This window comes from Grammomys surdaster, unplaced genomic scaffold, assembly GCF_004785775.1.
Source record: "Grammomys surdaster isolate TR1022 unplaced genomic scaffold, NIH_TR_1.0 126198, whole genome shotgun sequence".
NCBI lineage: Eukaryota > Metazoa > Chordata > Mammalia > Rodentia > Muridae > Grammomys > Grammomys surdaster.
In genome coordinates, this window is record NW_021621003.1 from 4,691,897 (window position 1) to 4,710,515 (window position 18,619).

An 18,619-nucleotide genomic window follows, 5' to 3' on the forward strand; every position below is an offset into this window, starting at 1 on the left:
AGGACAGGACCAGATGTAACAGGTTTTTACTTGATGTCTTTGATCTCCTTAATTCTGTTATTCAAGTCAAAGAGCATGTATCATTAGCTAGTGTGTTTTCTTTATGTGCCTGTCACCAAGGGTCTTGAGATTAATGAGGTGATGCCTCTGACTTTATTAGGTTAGCTGTACATAAACCAAATCAGGGTATGCTTGATTAGAGCAGAGCTTCATTTTGTGTTGGACAAAATGTTATATTTATGTTGAAGCTCCTGAGGTTGTTGACTTGTGTACTTACAAGTCACAACTGGGGCAAGTCTGTTTTCCTTTTTTCCGTTTCCTTTCATTCTTTGGTCTTCTATTGTTGCCTTTCCTTTGCCTTCTGAACTCCTTTCTTTCCTTTCCTATAGGCACCGATGTTCTTTACATTGGCCCTCTGAAAGGTGAGCCTCACCACAATCACACACAGTGTGTCAGTCTGCGCTTCAGCCATAGCTCTACTTCCTAGTTCCCTCAAACTGGCTTTTTCCTCAGAGTTTCTGCCAATGTAATTACACTCTCACGGCTTTGGTGCTGTGTGTTCTAATGTATGAGCAGAATTCTTTTGTGTTTTGAGGCAGGTAAATAACGTACTAAAGCTTTCCTTCCAGATTGAAGCTTGTGGCTCAGTGTGCTTCCTACCGTAGTGTGTGTCATCACTGAGCTATTCTGAGCAGCTCCTCACAGCCGTCTCTTCTCACTTACTAGGAAGCATATATTCAAGCCCCGGACTTTATAGTAAAACAATGACCCCTACTTACGACGCTCATGATGGAAGCCCCTTGTCACCAACTTCTGCCTGGTTTGGTGACAGTGCCCTGTCAGAAGGCAATCCCGGGATACTTGCTGTCAGTCAGCCAGTAACATCACCAGAAATACTGGCAAAAATGTTCAAGCCTCAAGCTCTTCTTGATAAAGCAAAAACCAACCAAGGGTAAGTTTTGGGTTTTTTGAGACAGGGTGTCTCTTTAGAGACCAGGCTGGTTCCAAACTCACACAGAACTGCCTGACTCTGCCTCCCAAGTCCTGGGATTAATTTTTAAAAGGCATACACCAGGAGGCCTGGCCAGGGGTAAGTTATAATTTACGTGGTGGAGGATTTGGTTAGCTGTGTCTGCAATGCTCAGTGCTGTTCTCTGCTTGGTCCAGGTGGCTCGATTCCTCAAGATCTCTAATGGAGCAGGATGTGAAGGAGAACGAGGCCTTGCTGCTCCGATTCAAGTATTACAGCTTTTTTGATTTGAACCCAAAGGTACCAAGGATTTAAAGGGGTCTTTCTACTTCTGTTTCTCTTCTCATCTGAGTGTTAAGAAACTATAGCAAGTTTTGGATAACACTCAAAAGATACAAATACTTTTAGGCAAAGGTATATTATTCTGAATAAATCTGGTATTTTCCTAGCTTGAAACTATGTTTGAACATTTTTAGTCCCTTTTGTTAAGGTAATTGTATTTTCTTTGTGTGTTTCAAAGGTACTGTTTACTTTTTTAAAAATTTATTATCTGCAAGTATATTGTAAGGTACAGAATAATTTTCTGGGGATGGAGAGATGGCTCAGCAGTTAAGAGCACTGCTCTTCCAGAGGACCTGGGTTCAGTTCCCAGCATCCTCATGGCCGCTGTTCAGGGGATCATACACCTTTACATAGACAGACATGTAAGCAAAACACCAATGTACATAAATCATTTTTTTAAGATTAAAAAAATACTTTCCTGAAAGATAACTTTTTGTATTATTTTTTGGTGTTTTGATTTTGTATGTGGGTTTTTTTTTGGGGGCGGGGGGCTGGCCGATTTGGGGGTTTTGTTTTATTTTTTGAGGCAGGGTAGCCCTGGCTATCCTGGAACTCTATGTAGACAAAGCTGGATTCAAACTCACGGAGATCCACCTGCCTCTGCCTCCCTGGTGCTAGGATTAAAGGTGTGTACCAAGCCTGCTTTGTATTGTTTTACCATCTACATGTTATCCTACCTAATAACTTATTAATTTCTGTGACTGGTAAGTCGGCTCAGCTATAACTCTTTGCTTTTCTGCTGCAATTTAACTTTGCTCTGAAAATCTGTTTTTCCCCAAGAACAGGTGGCTCATAGGTTTGGACTCTTTGGGGAGAGAGACCCGTGGCTTTTTGCTTCATGTCTGAATTGTGCTCTAGCTAGCGCAGTGGGTCTCAGCCTTCTCAATGCTGCGATCCTGCAATACCATTCCTCACGTTGTGGTGACCCCAAACCATAAAATTATTTTTGTTGTTGCTTTATAGCTAATTTGCTACTGTTATGAGTGGTAATGTAAGTATGTTTTCTGATGGCTCTAGGCAACCCCTGAGAAAGCATTGTTAACACACACACACCAGAGTTGCTACTCACAGGTTGAAACCACTGATCTAGTGTCTTCCACTGTGTGTTCATGTAATTTTTTGCAAACATACACACTCACACACACATATATTTTAACATATATATTAAACAATATATAATAGAACTACTAAGGATTTGTTTTCTGGCCATATCATATCTACTTGTAGTTGTAGGTTGGGGGTAGAATGTTTGATTAACATTTTAAGAGCACTACTTTTTGCTAATATAATTAAATGGACAGTCTAATAACATAGATAAACATACTTCCCAAATTGCATATCTCCTGTCTGCTTTGGACACTTAAAATAACTCCCCCTTTTGAGGATCTTCCTCCTTGGGTGTTTCCCTCTATGAACAAGGTATGTCCCAAAGTAATTGATTTGTTTTCACTGGATTTTACTGTGGCAAGACAAAATAACAATGTTTAAAACCATCTATATTTGTACCTTGTTTTAATTTTTCCAACTATAGTTCTCACCACCACCCCCTTCCCTCCCTCTCTTTATTCTGTGTTTGGTCTTTGAGCCAGACCAGCCATTCTACATAGGCTGCCAGGAACTTAGTATGAAACCCAGGCTGGCCTCAAACTTGTGATCCCCCAGACTCTGGGTACTGATTTACAAGGCTGCAGCAATATCCAATTTCATGAGGTCTGTTTTGTTTTTGAGACAAGATCTGTGCAGCCTGGGCTGGCCTGAAAATGAATGATCTTCCTACCTTAGCCTTCCAAGTGCCAGGAGAGCAGACATGTACCATCATACCCTGCTTCAAATTAGGTTTCTTACATTGAAATGGTAACACTTAGCTGTTACGCGAGCGACCCCTGCCCCCCCCCCACCCCAGCATCAGTGCTGTGCTGGGGTTGAGTCCTCTGTCACTCTAGGCAGCTCCCTCCATCCAGTGAGCTACATCCCTGAGTAATTCTCTTATTAGAGTTTATATCATTTTGAGTGGAAAATTAGATGTATCTGTAGTCATGTCTAACACTCTTCCCTCTTTCTGAATTATTTTGATACTAAAAGGCTGAAAAAAATTATTCACTTTTTGTCATACTTTAAAAGTGTGTATTTAGCTGGGCGTTGTGACGTGTGCCTTTAACAGCAACATCCAGGAGGCAGAGGCAGGAGGCTCTCAAGTTCAAGACTAGTTAGTCTAGATAGCAAGTTGCAGGCCATCCAAGGCTGAAGTGAGACCCTGTCTCAGAAAGGTGAGTAGGGGTACTAGAGAGGTAGGTCACTGGTTAAGAGCACTTGCAGAAGACCTGGGTTCACTTCTCAGCACCACACAGCACCTCACAACTGTCCATAACTCCAGTTCCAGAGGACCCAACAGGCACTGGGCATGTATGTAGTGTACTAACATACGCAAGAGCAAAACATTTATAAAATGTTTTTAAAAGAGACTATTTAAAGACTTAATATTTTAAAATTTAGGTGTATGTGAGTCCACAGAGGCCAGAGGTATCAGAAGCTGAAATTACAGGCAATTGTGAGCCATCCTACATGAGTTCTTCCACAGTAGCAGTGTGCATACTTAATTGCTTAGTCATCTCCCGTTGCGAACTTTCTGGTATTGAAAACACTGTATTACAGACCACATCTCCTTTGTTCTGCAGTATGATGCCATCAGAATCAATCAGCTTTACGAGCAGGCCAAGTGGGCTCTTCTCCTGGAAGAGATTGAATGCACGGAAGAAGAGATGATGATGTTCGCAGCCTTGCAGGTAGATAGAAGAATCAGTGGGCAACTTCTACGGGGGGGGGGGGGGGGGGGAGAGAAGAGTGGTATAGTGATTATGCAAGCATTTGATGCTGTTACTTTTGCTATGTAGAAAGTACCACTTAGGGTTGGCAAGATGGCTCAGTTGGTAGATGCTTGCTACCCAGCATGATAACCCAGGTTTGATATTCAGGACCTACTTGGTGGAAAGCGAGAACCAGCTCCCAGAGATTGCCTTCTGAGGCTGGACATATGGTACTTTAGTCCCAATCCTGGGGAGGCAGAGGACTTTTGTGAGTCCGAATCAGGGTCTCACTCTGTAGCCCTGGCTCTCCTAGAACTTCCTCTGTAGACCAGGCTGGCCTTGAATTTACAGAGATCCACCTGCCTCTGCCTCCTGGGTGCTGGGATTAAAGGTATGCGCCACCACTGCCCATTTTTTTCTGTTTGGTTTTAAAGTCCTTTCAACTCCACGCACACGCAGTAAACAAATGACAAATTTTAGACATTGAAAGTGGACATTTGCCGGGCAGTGGTGGCGCACACCTTTAATCCCAGCACTTGGGAGGCAGAGGCAGGCAGATTTCTGAGTTCGAGGCCAGCCTGGTCTACAGAGTGAGTTCCAAGACAGCCAGGGCTACACAGAGAAACTGTGTCTCGAAAAACAAAAAACAAAAAAAGAAAGAAAGAAAGTAAAACAAACATGATTTTGTTTTGTTTTGTTACTTTCCTGACTCTTTTGGGAAAAATTGTTCTTTTCCCTCCCAGTATATACTAATTTGAAGTTAACTCAATTTTCTCTTGGAAATAAAAAGCTGACAATATTAAGTTGATGATGAGATACATTTCCAGTTGGCTGTGGCAGAAATAATGACTTTTAAGTAATAAGAGTTCAAGAGACTAAGATAAACATAAATGTTTTTATGATTAATAATTAAGTGGAAACTAATGTTTCTTTAAAATAGTATTTTTTTCAAATGTGAGCCTTGGATACCCTGTGCTTCTGAATTATAGTGGTACTTATTAAAAAACTATCCACTCCCATTGCTGATCCACCCTCAGTGAAATAGCTTTAGACCAATCAGAGTTCTTAGAAGCAGTGACATCCATTGTCACCGGGTTGATTCTCTTTCAGATTTCACTATAGCTGAGTGGGGCTTTGGCAAGAACTCCTGGGTTATGATGGGAGTTTAGTCTTCCCTAAGGTCCCAGTGCAATTGGTAGTCTTTAAATAGAAGTGGGAGAAGAGCTGACCCTCCATTAAGAAGCCCTCTCCCTGAAGAGATTTTACTTCTTTTCTCAGAACACAAAAATGTTCAGCCTTCCCAATGTACCAAAATGCCAGAAAGTTCACAGTGACAACCAGAGCCACTGTGGGAGGGGAAAGAACATAAAGCAAGTTCTTCCTGATTGATGAATTCATCAGTTGTTTTAGAGAGATGATTAAGCATTTGGTTAAAACTCTTATACTGTTTCTGAGTGGATTCAGCTGTCTGGAGAACTTCCTGAGTTAACTCTGGGCACAGTTCATTGGGAGCCTCACTTGAGTAACTTATATATATTTTGCACTGTGCATGCAGACTTACTGCTTTCTGGTGGAAGTTTTGCCAGAAACCAGCATCAGACATGTGAAGCATGTCTGCTTTACAACCACAGATGTTATTGTAGAGCATTGTTCTTTGTTTTGGTGATTGAGCCCAAAGCCTTCACATGCTAAGCAAGCATTCTGCCACTGACATCCATCCCAGAAAGACTTAGATTCACAGTAACTGAAGGCCCTCAGGCACTGCCCTCTTTTTTTGTTTGTTTGTTTGTTTGTTTGTTTGTTTGTTTTTCGAGACAGGGTTTCTCTGTGTAGCCCAGGCTGTCCTGGAACTCACTCTGTAGACCAGGCTGGCCTTGAACTCAGAAATCCGCCTGCCTCTGCCTCCCAAGTGCTGGGATTAAAGGCGTGCACCACCACCACCCGGCCAGTTTCCTATTCTTAGATAGCTATGAAGCATTGAGTCAGAACTGGGGAGAGTGGAGCTGGCTTCCTCTTTGTCCTGAGTAGTTGGGATTGTAGGGCAGTGTGGGTTAATTTTCTCCAGTTATGTGAAACAAATGGCTTAGTTCATCCCTACAGAAGACGTCATGCATGGTCTGAACCTTCATGGGCTGTGCATCTATCTGTACAAGGCCCTGTTCTAGTTGGTGGACACAACCAACCAACAACAGGCAACAAAAACTGCTCGTGTAATGTAGTAGCAGACCCGTAAATTCCCTTCACACCAAGGGAACCAGAGACTGAGTTCATTTGTGTGTATACAGAGACTGTGCTCTTTTGAGTAAGTCTTTCTGAGTAGGGCTGTCACAATGATCCCAGGTGCCGTGGCCCATGGCTTTTTATCCTTCCAGTCCCAAGACACTTTGCTTACTTTGATGTGTGTGGGTCTTTTATCTGCATTTTGTCTGTGCACATGTGCGTGCAGTATCTGTGGAGACCAGAAGAGGGCGCTGGATCCACCAGACCTGCAGTTAGAGACAGTTGTGAGCTGTGTGGGTGCTGGAAATCAAACCTAGGTCCACTGCAAAAGCAGCAAATGCTTTTAGCTCCTGAGCCATCCTCTTTCCAGGCCCCTCACCCTGATGCGTTATCTTTGCAAATTAGATGACCAAAAAATTCCAATATAAAGTCAAGTAGAAATTTCATCGTAAAGTTCTGCAGTTAAACAGTCATTTCAACAACATGTTATTGTGGTTTCAGTATCATATCAATAAGCTGTCAATCATGACATCAGAAAATCACTTAAACAACAGTGACAAAGAAGTTGATGAAGTTGATGCGGCCCTTTCTGACCTGGAGATCACTTTGGAAGGCGGGAAAACATCAACAATTCTGGTAGGGTAAATCTTCAGCTATTGGATGGTTTTAGCCAGTCCTTATCTTGGTGTGGGTTTTCCATTGCCAGATAAGGTACCTTCAAGGTAGCTTCTTTACAGAAGCCAGTCATGGATTCTTAGGAAACTTCAGAGAAGTTTTTGTGGTGGGAAGATTGACCCCAGGGCCTCATCCTTCACCCCAAGAAACCTTTTGTGAAGAAATAGTGTTAGCAGTAGCTAGGGCTTCCAACACAAACACTTGTTTTGCAAGTGGTGGGAAGGCATTTCTCCAGGGGAAAGAGTAGTCGAGTCATGGTAAGGTTCATATGGTAGTCTCATCTCTAGAGTCTCACAGCAGTGGTTAATACTGCTTATTTTTAAAGCTAATGAATGACTTATTGCTGAAGAAACATTTTCTCTGTGTCATTATTATGATTTATCATATTTCCATATGTTGCTACAAACAATTTCAGCTATATTTAGAAGTAACAATATATGCTTAGAGTTGTACAAATTGTCATTTTCTCCAAATTTCTAACTTTCTACACTATTCCGAAATGCTTTTGTAACAAGACTGTGTAATATGATCATATCATTTAAGTCTTTAACATATGAATTTTGAATAAAGAGAAATATTAATTTGAATTCTTTCCTTAGGGTGACATTACTTCAATCCCAGAACTTGCTGACTATATTAAAGTTTTCAAGTAAGTACAAAAGTGGGAGAGAAGTCACATACAAATAAGAACTGTCTGTTTTATAGCCATGTCCACATGATTTAAGTTTGCAGGAAGTTTGTCACGTTTATTTGTAAAGTAAATCTGTAAGATTTACCAGTTAAACACTTACAATCAAGGTAATCGTGTTCATTAAATTAAAACCACAGCAGTCACTGTTTTCATCTTTTTGATTTTGATCTTAAAAGCATCTTTTTTGATTGTATCTCATAGTTGGTGATAGAGGCTGACCCCAGTGGGCTCATGTGGTGCCCTGTGACTGCCAGTGTTAGTTCTTGGCTAAGAGCTCCAGGCTCCGCTAGCTTGTTCTCATGTGCTCCTGAACCCTTGCCTCTAAGGTCCCAGTAAATCTTTCTAGACTTTTAAGCAATGCACCTGTGATCCTCAAACTTGAGAGCTGAGGAGTGGGGCAGATGGGAGACAAAGATGCAGTGCCCGCTGCCCACTGTCCTGCTGTGCTGTGTAACTGTTGCAGTATAATATCACAGTCCACAGTTTGTACCACAACAGCAAATTTGCCAAATGTCACTGTCTCTGCCCTCTTCCTTTCCCACACTCTGGCATTGGAGTGGCATGTTGGTGTCAGGACTGGACTCTTCCTTCCGTGCAGTCATGCTGAGGACGCATGCAGAGGCTTCAGCAGCAGTAATGCTGCGACACCACTGCCTGTGCAGTTACTGGTGCACATGGACCCTTGCGAGCTTTGAGTGAGACGTGCGGGCCGTGGGCTCTCCACCCTCTCACTTATTGAGAAGGGAGAGCACACCAGCAGCCTGGACCAGGAACAAACGGCCAAAGGGAGATGATTTCAGCCTGTAAAGTTGGCCTCAGGTTTTTCAACACTTAAGCAATGTAACTGCTAAAGCATAGCCCTGGCAAAGTTACTTCAGAATGGTCATTGTTTCAAGTCTGTTTGACTTGTAGGCCTAAGAAGCTGACTTTAAAGGGGTACAAGCAGTACTGGTGCACTTTCAAAGACACGTCCATCTCCTGCTACAAGAGCCGAGAAGAGTCCAGTGGTACACCTGCTCATCAGATGAACCTCAGAGGTGGGGAGGCCTCTCGACCTGTGAACTCTGTCGGGTCGATAGTCAGTGCCTGTCACTTGCCAGCGCCTGCCTGGCACTTTGTTTACACCTTCGGGGTTCTCAAAAGGGTTTAGGTTCTCTAGTTTGGTATCGAGTTGCATGTGGATATCTTGTTGTGTTCTGTGGGCAGACCCGAGCTGAAGTATTCAGTTATTATGTCACTTTTTTTGATCTTGATTGTTAGAACATTAGGGTTCCCCCATTTTCAGCCTTGTGGTTATCACCTCTGCACTTCTGGTCTCTCCCTTGGTCATTGGCATTCTGCTTGTACTTAGCCTCTGATCATAGGCTGGTTCTGGTCAGCGTGCTTAACCTCTCTTTCCCTGACCACAGACTTTAAGTATGTGGCCCAGTCTCTCTCTTCCTCATCCAGGTGGTTTTTGGGGTGGTTTTTTTATTGTTATGTTGGTTCTGGGTTTTGGTTGTTTGTTTTTTGTTTGGATTTGGGGTGGGGGGGAGGGGGGGAGGGAAGGTTCCAGGCAGGGGTTTCTTTATGTCCCTGGTTATCCTGGAGCTTGCTCTTTGAACCAGGCTGGCTGCAAACTCACAGAGATCCACCTGCCTCTGCCTCCCTAGTGCGGGATTAAAGGAAGGTGTACACCACCATCACCACCCACGCATCCACTTTTTTTTTCCTTACTTTTTGCTCTCCCCTAGGCAAGCACAGGATGTCCCTGTTAGGCTCCTAGCTGCCAGCTTCAGTCTCCCTTTCCATTGTCAGAGCTGAGATGGAGGGGCTGGAGCTTAAGGTGCATGCTCCTCTCAGAGCACCTGCAGGCTTGCAGCCTGCAGCCTGGGCTGCACCTTGGTACTGGCTCAGCTGTTAACTCTGCTTTTTTACTTAGTATTTTTTTGAAGCTTTATCTCATTTTTAAGTGTGCTTGTGTGTGTGTGTGTGTGTGTGTGTGTGTGTGTATCTGTCTGTGTCTATGTGTACAGGTATCTAGAAGAGTCTGGAAAAGGGTATCAGATCCACTGGAGCTGAACTAGGAGGCACTTGTAACTGAGCTCCTGCTGAGCCACGCCTCCCCAGCCCCTGCTCAGTCTATTCATTCAGGCCTATGGGTGCAGCCACAGCTTCATTTGCCACATTGGTGGCCTCTGTCACTTCTTCCCTTCTTGCTCTTGACTGACACACAGGCTCAGGTGGAAGAGTTCCCTTCCATCTGGGGACTGGGTGGCACTCAGTGGTAGAGTGTCTGGTGTGTGTGAGACCCTGAGTGCAGGTCCCAGTACCCTTTGGAAATCAGTGCTGGTTTCTGCAGTGATGGTTTAGAAAAGGTCAGAGGGGAGGAGGTGGTGAGAGTTGCTGCTCTTATCGATCCGTGAGGGTGTGAATGTCATGGGCCAAATGGGGTCCGACTCAAGATGCTGAGAGGGATCCTAGTAGAGTTCACATGTAAAGTGTGTGCTGGCAGTGCACTCTAGGACCTGGGTTCCTGCTGCTACTAAAGTAAATAAACCTGTGGAGCAAAGACAGGAGCTGGCAGAAACTCCTGAGCAGGTGCAGTTGGGCAGAATTGGGGATGAGGAGATTCAAACATAAAACAGGGCTTAGGGAGAGAATAGTTTGGATGTGGAGAACAGATCAGGGAAGACCTATGATACAGGTACTAACATGATGGTTGCATGCATGGTAAATGTAACCACTCACTATGGTTAGCTCTAACATGAGAAGAAGACTCCCTGCTTCAGTTCTTGATATTTGTTTAAGGACTGATGACAGAATTATTAATTCTAAATCACCTAGAGGAGATTTGTGTGTCTTCACACATTTGTTTTAACTTCCTCACATAACTTCTCCCTTGTTTGAAAAGTTCCACAGAAGGCCTTATACGGCGGCTATTTGTATGTAGTAATGTTCCTAGAAAGAACAGGACTCTTTACCTAAAGTACCCTTTCTTTTAGTGGTTTAAACATTTCCTTGGAGGTAGAGCTGAGTTGTCTGGATTCTCACAGCTCATAAGAGTCTGCAGGTCTGCAGTTCTTAATCTTGCTCTGGGGCCACTTGAATGCAAGTCACCTTCCACTGAATAAGGGTATCCTTAAAGTGGACACAATTCAAAATAGTGAGACCTTACAAAATGAGGCTATTGTATTGGCTCAGGATTTCTTTTATTCATTTCTATAATTAATTTTATTATTTCAGGATGTGAAGTTACCCCAGATGTGAACATTTCAGGCCAGAAATTTAACATAAAACTCCTAATTCCGGTTGCAGAGGGCATGAATGAGATCTGGCTTCGTTGTGACAATGTAAGTTTTGCAATTAAACGTAAACCTTACCTTTCTGATTCCCAAGTTTGTTGGCCCACTGGCCCTATGTTCTTTCTGTACCTGGATCCTGAGCACCATGTGGCCTCATCTCTCGTCTTTCTACAGGAAAAGCAGTATGCACATTGGATGGCAGCTTGCAGATTAGCCTCCAAAGGCAAGACCATGGCAGACAGTTCTTACAACTTAGAAGTTCAGAATATTCTTTCCTTCCTGAAGATGCAGCATCTGAACCCAGATCCCCAGCTAATCCCTGACCAGATTACAACCGATATCAATCCCGAGTGTCTAGTGTCCCCTCGATACCTAAAGAAGTATAAGAACAAACAGGTATTCCATTCTGCTTAATCTGCTGGGTTTACCATTCTGTGCACATACTTTAAATGCTGTTTCTCCTGTTAAACGAAGGATACCAGCTTTGGTAGAATATGAAACAGGAAATGGGGGAGGTGTGGGTCAGCTTAAACTTCTTAGATCGTCTGTAAAGTTCATAGATGGAGCCAGTTTGTTCTGCTCAGCCCAAGGAAATTATCTTGTCCCCTGTGGAAACAGGACCAAAAAGCACATTCAGCTCTTCCCCAGCAGATCTAATTCTTGTTTTTGCTGAGGAAGACTTTTCCAGCTTTAGAAATAAACTGTTACGTGGTAGAGATAGTTTACCCTACATTACTGTCTAACAGGAGTAAAACCTAATGGAATCTTACACGAGGTTACAAAGTTGGATCAGTTTTAACCTAAAGTTCACTGCCTTTGTCCACTCTCTTTAGAAATCCTGTCCTGGAAATTAATACCATAAAAGGTTTGCTATTCAGGAAAATGGCTCTTTGATGCATCACGAAAGGTCCTTTGCAGGGGAATTTGACTCAAGAGCCCCCAGGATTCCCTTCACTGAACAGCACTCCATAAAAGGAAAGATTCAGATTAGGTGGGGGAGCAGAGAAGGCTTCTAAAATAAATAAATCATTTTTACCGGGTTTAATTTTTATCTTTCAGAAATAATTTTAAAACATTAAGGTCCAAACAGAACATTTTCTTCCTTAATTTTAAACATAACTTTATTAAAGAGCCTGAAACAGTTTCACTTTCCACAGAAATGTTCAGAACGTTAATCAGGAATGGTCTGTCTGTGCGGTTCAGAGGCCTCGTCAGAGCAGGCACATTGTTTATCCCCCAGTCACAGGCTGTGGGAGTGTGTGCGGAGGAATGGCAGAAGTGCTGCCCTGGGGAGCCTTGTGGAATGCAGATGAGTTAGGAAGGAAGGAGGAACCCCTGACCCCTTCTCACTGAAGAACTGTGTTCAAAGAGCCTAGTTTCTGAAAGTGAACTCTTCTGCCTTCAGATGCTCTCAGGTCTTAGTGGTTTGGTTGTTTCCATAGGTGTCAGGCATCCAGGATGATAGTTTCTTGTCTTTGAGTTATAGACAGAATGGGGCGGTGGTGGCACACGCCTTTAATCCCAGCACTTGGGAGGCAGAGGCAGAGGCAGGCAGATTTCTAAGTTCAAGGCCAGCCTGGTCTACAGAGTGAGTTCCAGGACAGCCAGGGCTACACAGAGAAACCCTGTCTCGAAAAACAAAACAAACAAAAAAAGAGTTGTAGACAGAAATGTGACCTGGACTCTTCTGTTTGGTGACGAGCAGTGTGCGGCCGTGGTTAAGGACCCCCACTCCTCCACAGCCCTTCTTTCTCTAAGGAACCTCTGAGGCTCAATCCCTGAAGGTTGGGCCTTCACATTGCTACCCTGGTAGCACAAGATTCATAGGCACTAGGGTCGCTGCAGGTGACCCTTGCCAGGGCACAGGACAGTCAGCATAGCTTCATACTTAATCTGTGAATAATAGCTAAACTTCCCAGGATTATGTTGAGTAAGAATGAGTTTTTAACTAGAAATAAAAGAATTGCCCTGCAGTCCCAAGACTGAAAAGACTTAATACTTGTGTGGCCACAGCTCCCGGGCCTGTATGGCAACCTTTTGTTTCTTCTTCCAGGAAAAAGGATGCAAAAAGCAGATGGTAATTGAAGGCCTGCTGCCTTTGTGCTAATAAAGGACCAGTGTGGCCAGCGAGCTCACACACAGCCCTTAGCCCCCTTCTGAGGAGAGTGCATGCGTTCTGTCATCTGACTAAGTCTGAAAAGGCTGCAGTGGCTTTTGATTAGTTAGTAATTGTTCTTTTGCTACTAAAATAATTAGCTTTACCCTCACTGTAAGAATTGACACATGAGAGGAGAAAGGGATTTGCCCCTTTGTGTTTTCTTCTGTGAGCTTCCACCTTTAATCTGATGGTTCTTACTGCTGCGTGCTACCTCTGTGTGTCCACGAGGACAGCGATGGCTGCTTGCTCGGCTCTCATCCTTCCTTGCGTTTCATTTCCACCTGAGTGGCCTTTTTTCTGCATGGTTTTCTGCTGGAATTTTGGGTTGCAGGTACCACAGCCTTTTCTTTGCTTCATTGCCATTTCCTGATCGCCTTTTTTTTTCCTTTCTGCTTCCTTTTTCTTTCCTCGCATTGCCATCTACAGCCAGGCTATATAAGAGATTTGGTAAGTTCTCCATATTTACAAAGAGAAAGAAATTAGACACTGTAAGGCCATAATCCTGTACCTCCACTAAGGGAGAATTCATCCTACAGCACATATAGATGAATTATATCGATTCTGTTTGGTTGCCATGGAAACATGGATGACAACTGTTTCCTGGTGTTCTAGTCTGCACTGGAACCCCAGCACATTGTTGCTCCGTAGAACTGCAGCCGGCATCCCTGTGGCCCTCTGGATGTGTTGTTGTCATTGCCCACCAGGATCTCCTCACCTGGAACATTCCTCAGTCCCGCCATACGCTAGAGTCCCAATAATGCCTCTTGTGTCGTACATAAAAATTGAAATTAACATTGTTACTTTGTTGGGATTCCCAAATGAAGCATTGGATAGTTTTTAATTCCAATTCAGTATAATTTTATGGTGGCACATAATTTTTTCATCTTTTTTATAAAAGATAATAATGTCTAATTATTTAACAAAACATTTAAAATCCTGTTTAGATAACAGCACGGATCTTGGAGGCCCATCAGAATGTAGCCCAGATGAGTCTGATTGAAGCCAAGATGAGATTTATTCAAGCTTGGCAGTCTCTGCCTGAGTTCGGCATCACACACTTCATCGCGAGGTCAGTGGGCTGCTGTGGTCTGTGTGTTCAGTTTGTCCACTCTGAAGGCAGGACTGCTTAGACATGCTAACCTCTTCTACACCAAAACTTCATGGTATTTTCTAGGCTTCCAGTTTTCTCATTAACAGCTCACAGTGATTGCATTTCTGTCTTATAGTAGTTCCATTGTTTTTAGGGTTAAAGAAAATCCCTTCCTCCATTCTGAGTGGTTTTTCTTGAATATTCCAGATTTCAAGGCGGCAAGAGAGAAGAACTTATTGGAATTGCATACAACAGATTGATTCGGATGGACGCCAGCACAGGAGATGCCATCAAAACATGGCGGTTCAGCAACATGAAGCAGTGGAACGTCAACTGGGAGATCAAAATGGTGAGCTAACTGGGAGATCAAAATGGTGAGCTAGCGCTCGCGTTCCCTCAGGTAGTCAGTCACTCAGTGCAGATGCCTGAGGGTGTAGTCCTGGACCTGGATTTGATCCGAAGGATTTAAGACAAAAGAGATAGCCTCATAAATTTTGAAGATTGGATTATGTGAGGTGATTTGCTGTAGTATTTGACACCCCCGTTAACTGCTAAGGCTGATCTGGCTAGTGAATTTTAGTGTCCCCCCCCCCCTTCTCCTCTCATACTTGGTGAAACAGACAGCCTTCCTGATGGAGCAGGACCTCCTCCTGCTGAGGCTGTCCGAGCAGCTGTGTCCCCATGCCTGAACTTTCAAACACGCTTTTAAAGGCCGCCATTGGACAGCCAAGCTTTAAGACGCCAGCCCCATCCCAGTGAAGCCCTGCATAGGGTAGTCCATCTGCAGACAGAGTAGAGATGGCTCAGAAGCTAAGAGCTGTTGTTGCTCTTCCAGAGGACCAAGATTCAGTTGTTAACACCCACATGGAGATTCACAACCCCCTGCAACTCTAGTTCCTGGGAATCTGATAACTCTTATCTGCACTCACGACAAATGTGCAGACACAACACCCGTAATCATAAAATTTAAAAAAAAAAAAAAGAGTCTAAGGATGTAGGATGTAGCGCAAGTCCTTGTAGAGTGTTTGTTTGTCTAGCATTCCTGAAACCCTGGTTGGCGGAGCATACCCGTAACCTAACACTTGGAAAGGGCAGAAATGTAAGGAGTTAGAGACTAGCCTAGGCCACAGAAGACTGTCTAAAAATATGAATAGTAAAAAATAATGTTTAAAGTGTGGACCATGTGGTTGGTTACTCATTTCTCACTTGAGCTTACCATCATAATTAAGGATTTCTTTCGTAATAGCTAAGTCCCTTTTGTAACAGCGGTCAGAGGTTATATCCTACACCTCCCTGGGCCAGGCATGACTAGACGATGCGTTTATCCTGCCTCTGAGCCTCATCACAGCCTCCTAAAGCAGGCAGCTTGCCTGGACTTCACAGATGCAGACACTCCCACTTAGAAGCCTAAGGGCTGCCTATTGTCCATGCCCACACACTTGATGACTGGCTCAGCAGGGTCTGTAAAGCCTGGTGCCCATCCCACTCTGTAGCTTGGTGCCCTTTCCTTTGTTACATTGTGATCATATAACACAGTCTCACTGGGAGGGAGGGCTATTTGACTTGGCATATATTGGATGCACTGTATCAGCTGCTATCAGAAAAACGCATCTTTCTGAAATATTTAAGCTTGATACCGAAAGGTTAAATATTGAAGCAAATGTTAAAAAACAAAACACAGGAAGTAGGTTTTCTCCCAGGATCTGAAGAGGGACATTCTCATTAATTGCATCACCTGAGAGCACCAGAGACCTTAATGACTTAACTGCCCTGAGAGCTTGCAAACTAAAGGAGTGGGGGTGACACACTTTCTTACTGCTCAGACCTCCACACAATGGCTGTTCCCGGAGTAACTGGGGATATAGTAGCATAAAGCCTGGAGCTTCCTTGGGAACTGACAGTTCTTTGTCTTTGCTCCAGGTCACTGTAGAGTTTGCAGACGAGGTCCGGTTGTCCTTCATCTGTACCGAAGTAGACTGCAAGGTGGTCCATGAGTTCATTGGTGGTTACATATTTCTCTCAACTCGCGCAAAAGACCAAAACGAGAGCTTAGATGAGGAGATGTTCTACAAACTCACCAGTGGTTGGGTGTAAATAGGAAAACTGTAATGAAACTCCACAGCCATAACAATATTTAACTTTAAAGCTATTGTTTCTTATATGCTGCTTAATAAAGTAAGCTTGAACGTTATCATTTTATCATGAAACCTTTTTGCCTTACCAGACCGGTTAATATGTGCACTAACAAGCACGATTGTTAATCTGCTGCCTACCTTGATGCCGTATGTGAACTGTGGAATACCCAACAGTCCGTAGGGCCACAAACTGAATGAAAGCTGAAGTAGTGGGTGAATCAGGAACCAGCTGTCACTGACTGGCAGTAGACAAACTTAAGAAACAAGCCATCTACTACCAAGCTACCCAGGGCATACATATAACCTATATGAAGTCTATTTATCATGTGTAATGCATGTGTTTAAGTTTAATTGATGCCCTCTTTTAAAATATCGTACTTCTGGTACCCAGTTAATCCCCTCTCCCAATATAAAAATCGGGTCTGCAATAGATGCTTGGTATTTGATGATGCCATTGACCTTGAAGGAAACACTGTTAACCTGTTGTTATCCAGTGTGTTTTGTCCTTGAGTAAGCATGTTGTACATTGTTTTGTGTTTATTTTTACACCAAACTGTATTACAATACTCTTAGTATTCACCAGCATATTCACTATCTGCCTAAGATATGCGACCTTTGTGTTACAATATGAAGTAAAGATCTATGAAGTATGCATTCTGTGTAACTAATGTACAAACACAAATTTTATAAAATTGTACAGTTTTTTTTTAAAAAAAAACTATTCACAACTAGGAAATGGCTTAAATGTAGCATCCTTGCATTAATTAAATGCTTTTAAGGTATATAATTAATATGCAGTTTCAGTATCTGCTAAATTACAAATGACTTCATGATGCTCGTGACTTGCCGTGATGCCCTTAACTACAGCCTGGACCGGCTGTGTTCTAGTCTGTTGCGCTGTTACATCTGCGTTGGTGCTAGTTAGACAATTCCTAGCTCACGAGCCCAGAAGGGCACCAGGGAGGGGTGGACTTACCAGTATTGTCCAATAATCCATGAATTAAAGACTGTATAAATGCATTTTATTTTAAATAAAAGAAAAACCTTTTATTTAAAGTTTTCTTTTTGTACTTCTGATCTCTCCTCACCCCTACACCGTGTGTTGTTAGAACAGCCCACCAGTGCTAGGCTGTGTCCCAGATGAAGAGCTCTCTCTAGGGGACACACTTTTTCCGGCATTGAGAGACCCTTGTGGTTATTCAGTTAGACTCCAGACTTTCATCATAGGCCTGGCCACCACCTCTGTCAGTCCCGTGCTTGTGCCTGTGAGGCCAAGACAGCCTCAAAAAACTGGACTCTGCTCACCTCTTCCGTGCCCCACTCCCACCCCCCATCTTGGTCGGTCTAGTCTAGAACAGAAGAGCTCTTTCCTGTTTTTTTTTTTTTTTTGGTTTTTCAAGACAAGGTTTCTCTGTGTAGCCCTGGCTGTCCTGGAACTCACTCTGTAGACCAGGCTAGCCTCGAACTCTCGAACTCAGAAATCCACCTGCCTCTGCCTTCCAAGTGCTGGGATTAAAGGCGTGCGCCACCACCACCCAGCTCTTTCCTGGTTTTAAAAATAGGATAATCTACGTGCCATCACTAAAAGCCTTAAAATACACTTGTTGAGGCTGCACTGTGGTCCTCCCCGTGCCACTGGCTGGACAGCACCTGTGCCGCCTGCCCTGCCAGCTGTGCCCTGGTGCAGCACTGCCCTGGCTGCCTTCAGCTCTGATGACTGCCCTGTGGAACAGAAGCTCAAGTCCTCACCAGTCTCCTCCAGGTCCTCCAAGCTGGGGCATCTCCCTGGGGCCCATTCTCTCCTTAAACAGTCTGGGCAGCCTCAATCTCTAGAGCAGTGGTTCTCAACCTTCCTAATGCTGCAACCCTCGTATTGCTTTGACCTCCAACCATAAAATTATTTCGTTGCTGCTTTGTAACTGTAATGTTGCTACTGTTATGAATAATAATGTAAATATCTGGGTTTTACCATGCTCGCAGGCGACCCCTGTGAAAGGGTTGTTTGACCCCCCAAGGGGCTTGGGACCCACAGGTTGAGAACCACTGGCCTAGCCCTTCATCCCATTGTCATATTATTTCCTAGCCTGCACCCCGTCCTTACCTGTCCAAATCTACATCTCCTTTTAGAATTTTTAGTTTATAGCTATTCTTCCATAAGTACTTCTAAGTTTCCTTGAAGCCAAACGTGCTTTTTGCCTTCTCTGAATAGACAGCTGTATTTAAGGGATACCAAGGCAGACCTAGAATAGA

General features: G+C 43.6%; 1 protein-coding gene across 8 annotated transcripts in view; it reads left to right on the forward strand.

Moving 5' to 3' along the window:
• Fermt2 (fermitin family member 2) overlaps nt 1-17,425 on the forward strand; it is a 93,924-nt gene extending 76,499 nt beyond the window's left edge. For 6 of the 8 annotated variants that reach the window (XM_028758423.1, XM_028758425.1, XM_028758426.1 and 3 more), the window contains 12 exons: nt 390-422; nt 727-952; nt 1,168-1,270; nt 3,988-4,095; nt 6,838-6,972; nt 7,611-7,660; nt 8,615-8,739; nt 10,928-11,034; nt 11,161-11,382; nt 14,089-14,213; nt 14,442-14,583; nt 16,155-17,425. In XM_028758423.1, coding sequence (XP_028614256.1) covers nt 390-422; nt 727-952; nt 1,168-1,270; nt 3,988-4,095; nt 6,838-6,972; nt 7,611-7,660; nt 8,615-8,739; nt 10,928-11,034; nt 11,161-11,382; nt 14,089-14,213; nt 14,442-14,583; nt 16,155-16,328 — 1,550 coding nt within the window. In that variant the 3' untranslated portion in view covers nt 16,329-17,425. The remainder of the gene's footprint in view (nt 1-389; nt 423-726; nt 953-1,167; nt 1,271-3,987; nt 4,096-6,837; nt 6,973-7,610; nt 7,661-8,614; nt 8,740-10,927; nt 11,035-11,160; nt 11,383-14,088; nt 14,214-14,441; nt 14,584-16,154) is intronic. The other 2 variants (XM_028758429.1, XM_028758430.1) reach the window with 1 other exon arrangement.
• The last annotated feature ends 1,194 nt before the right edge of the window (nt 17,426-18,619 follow it).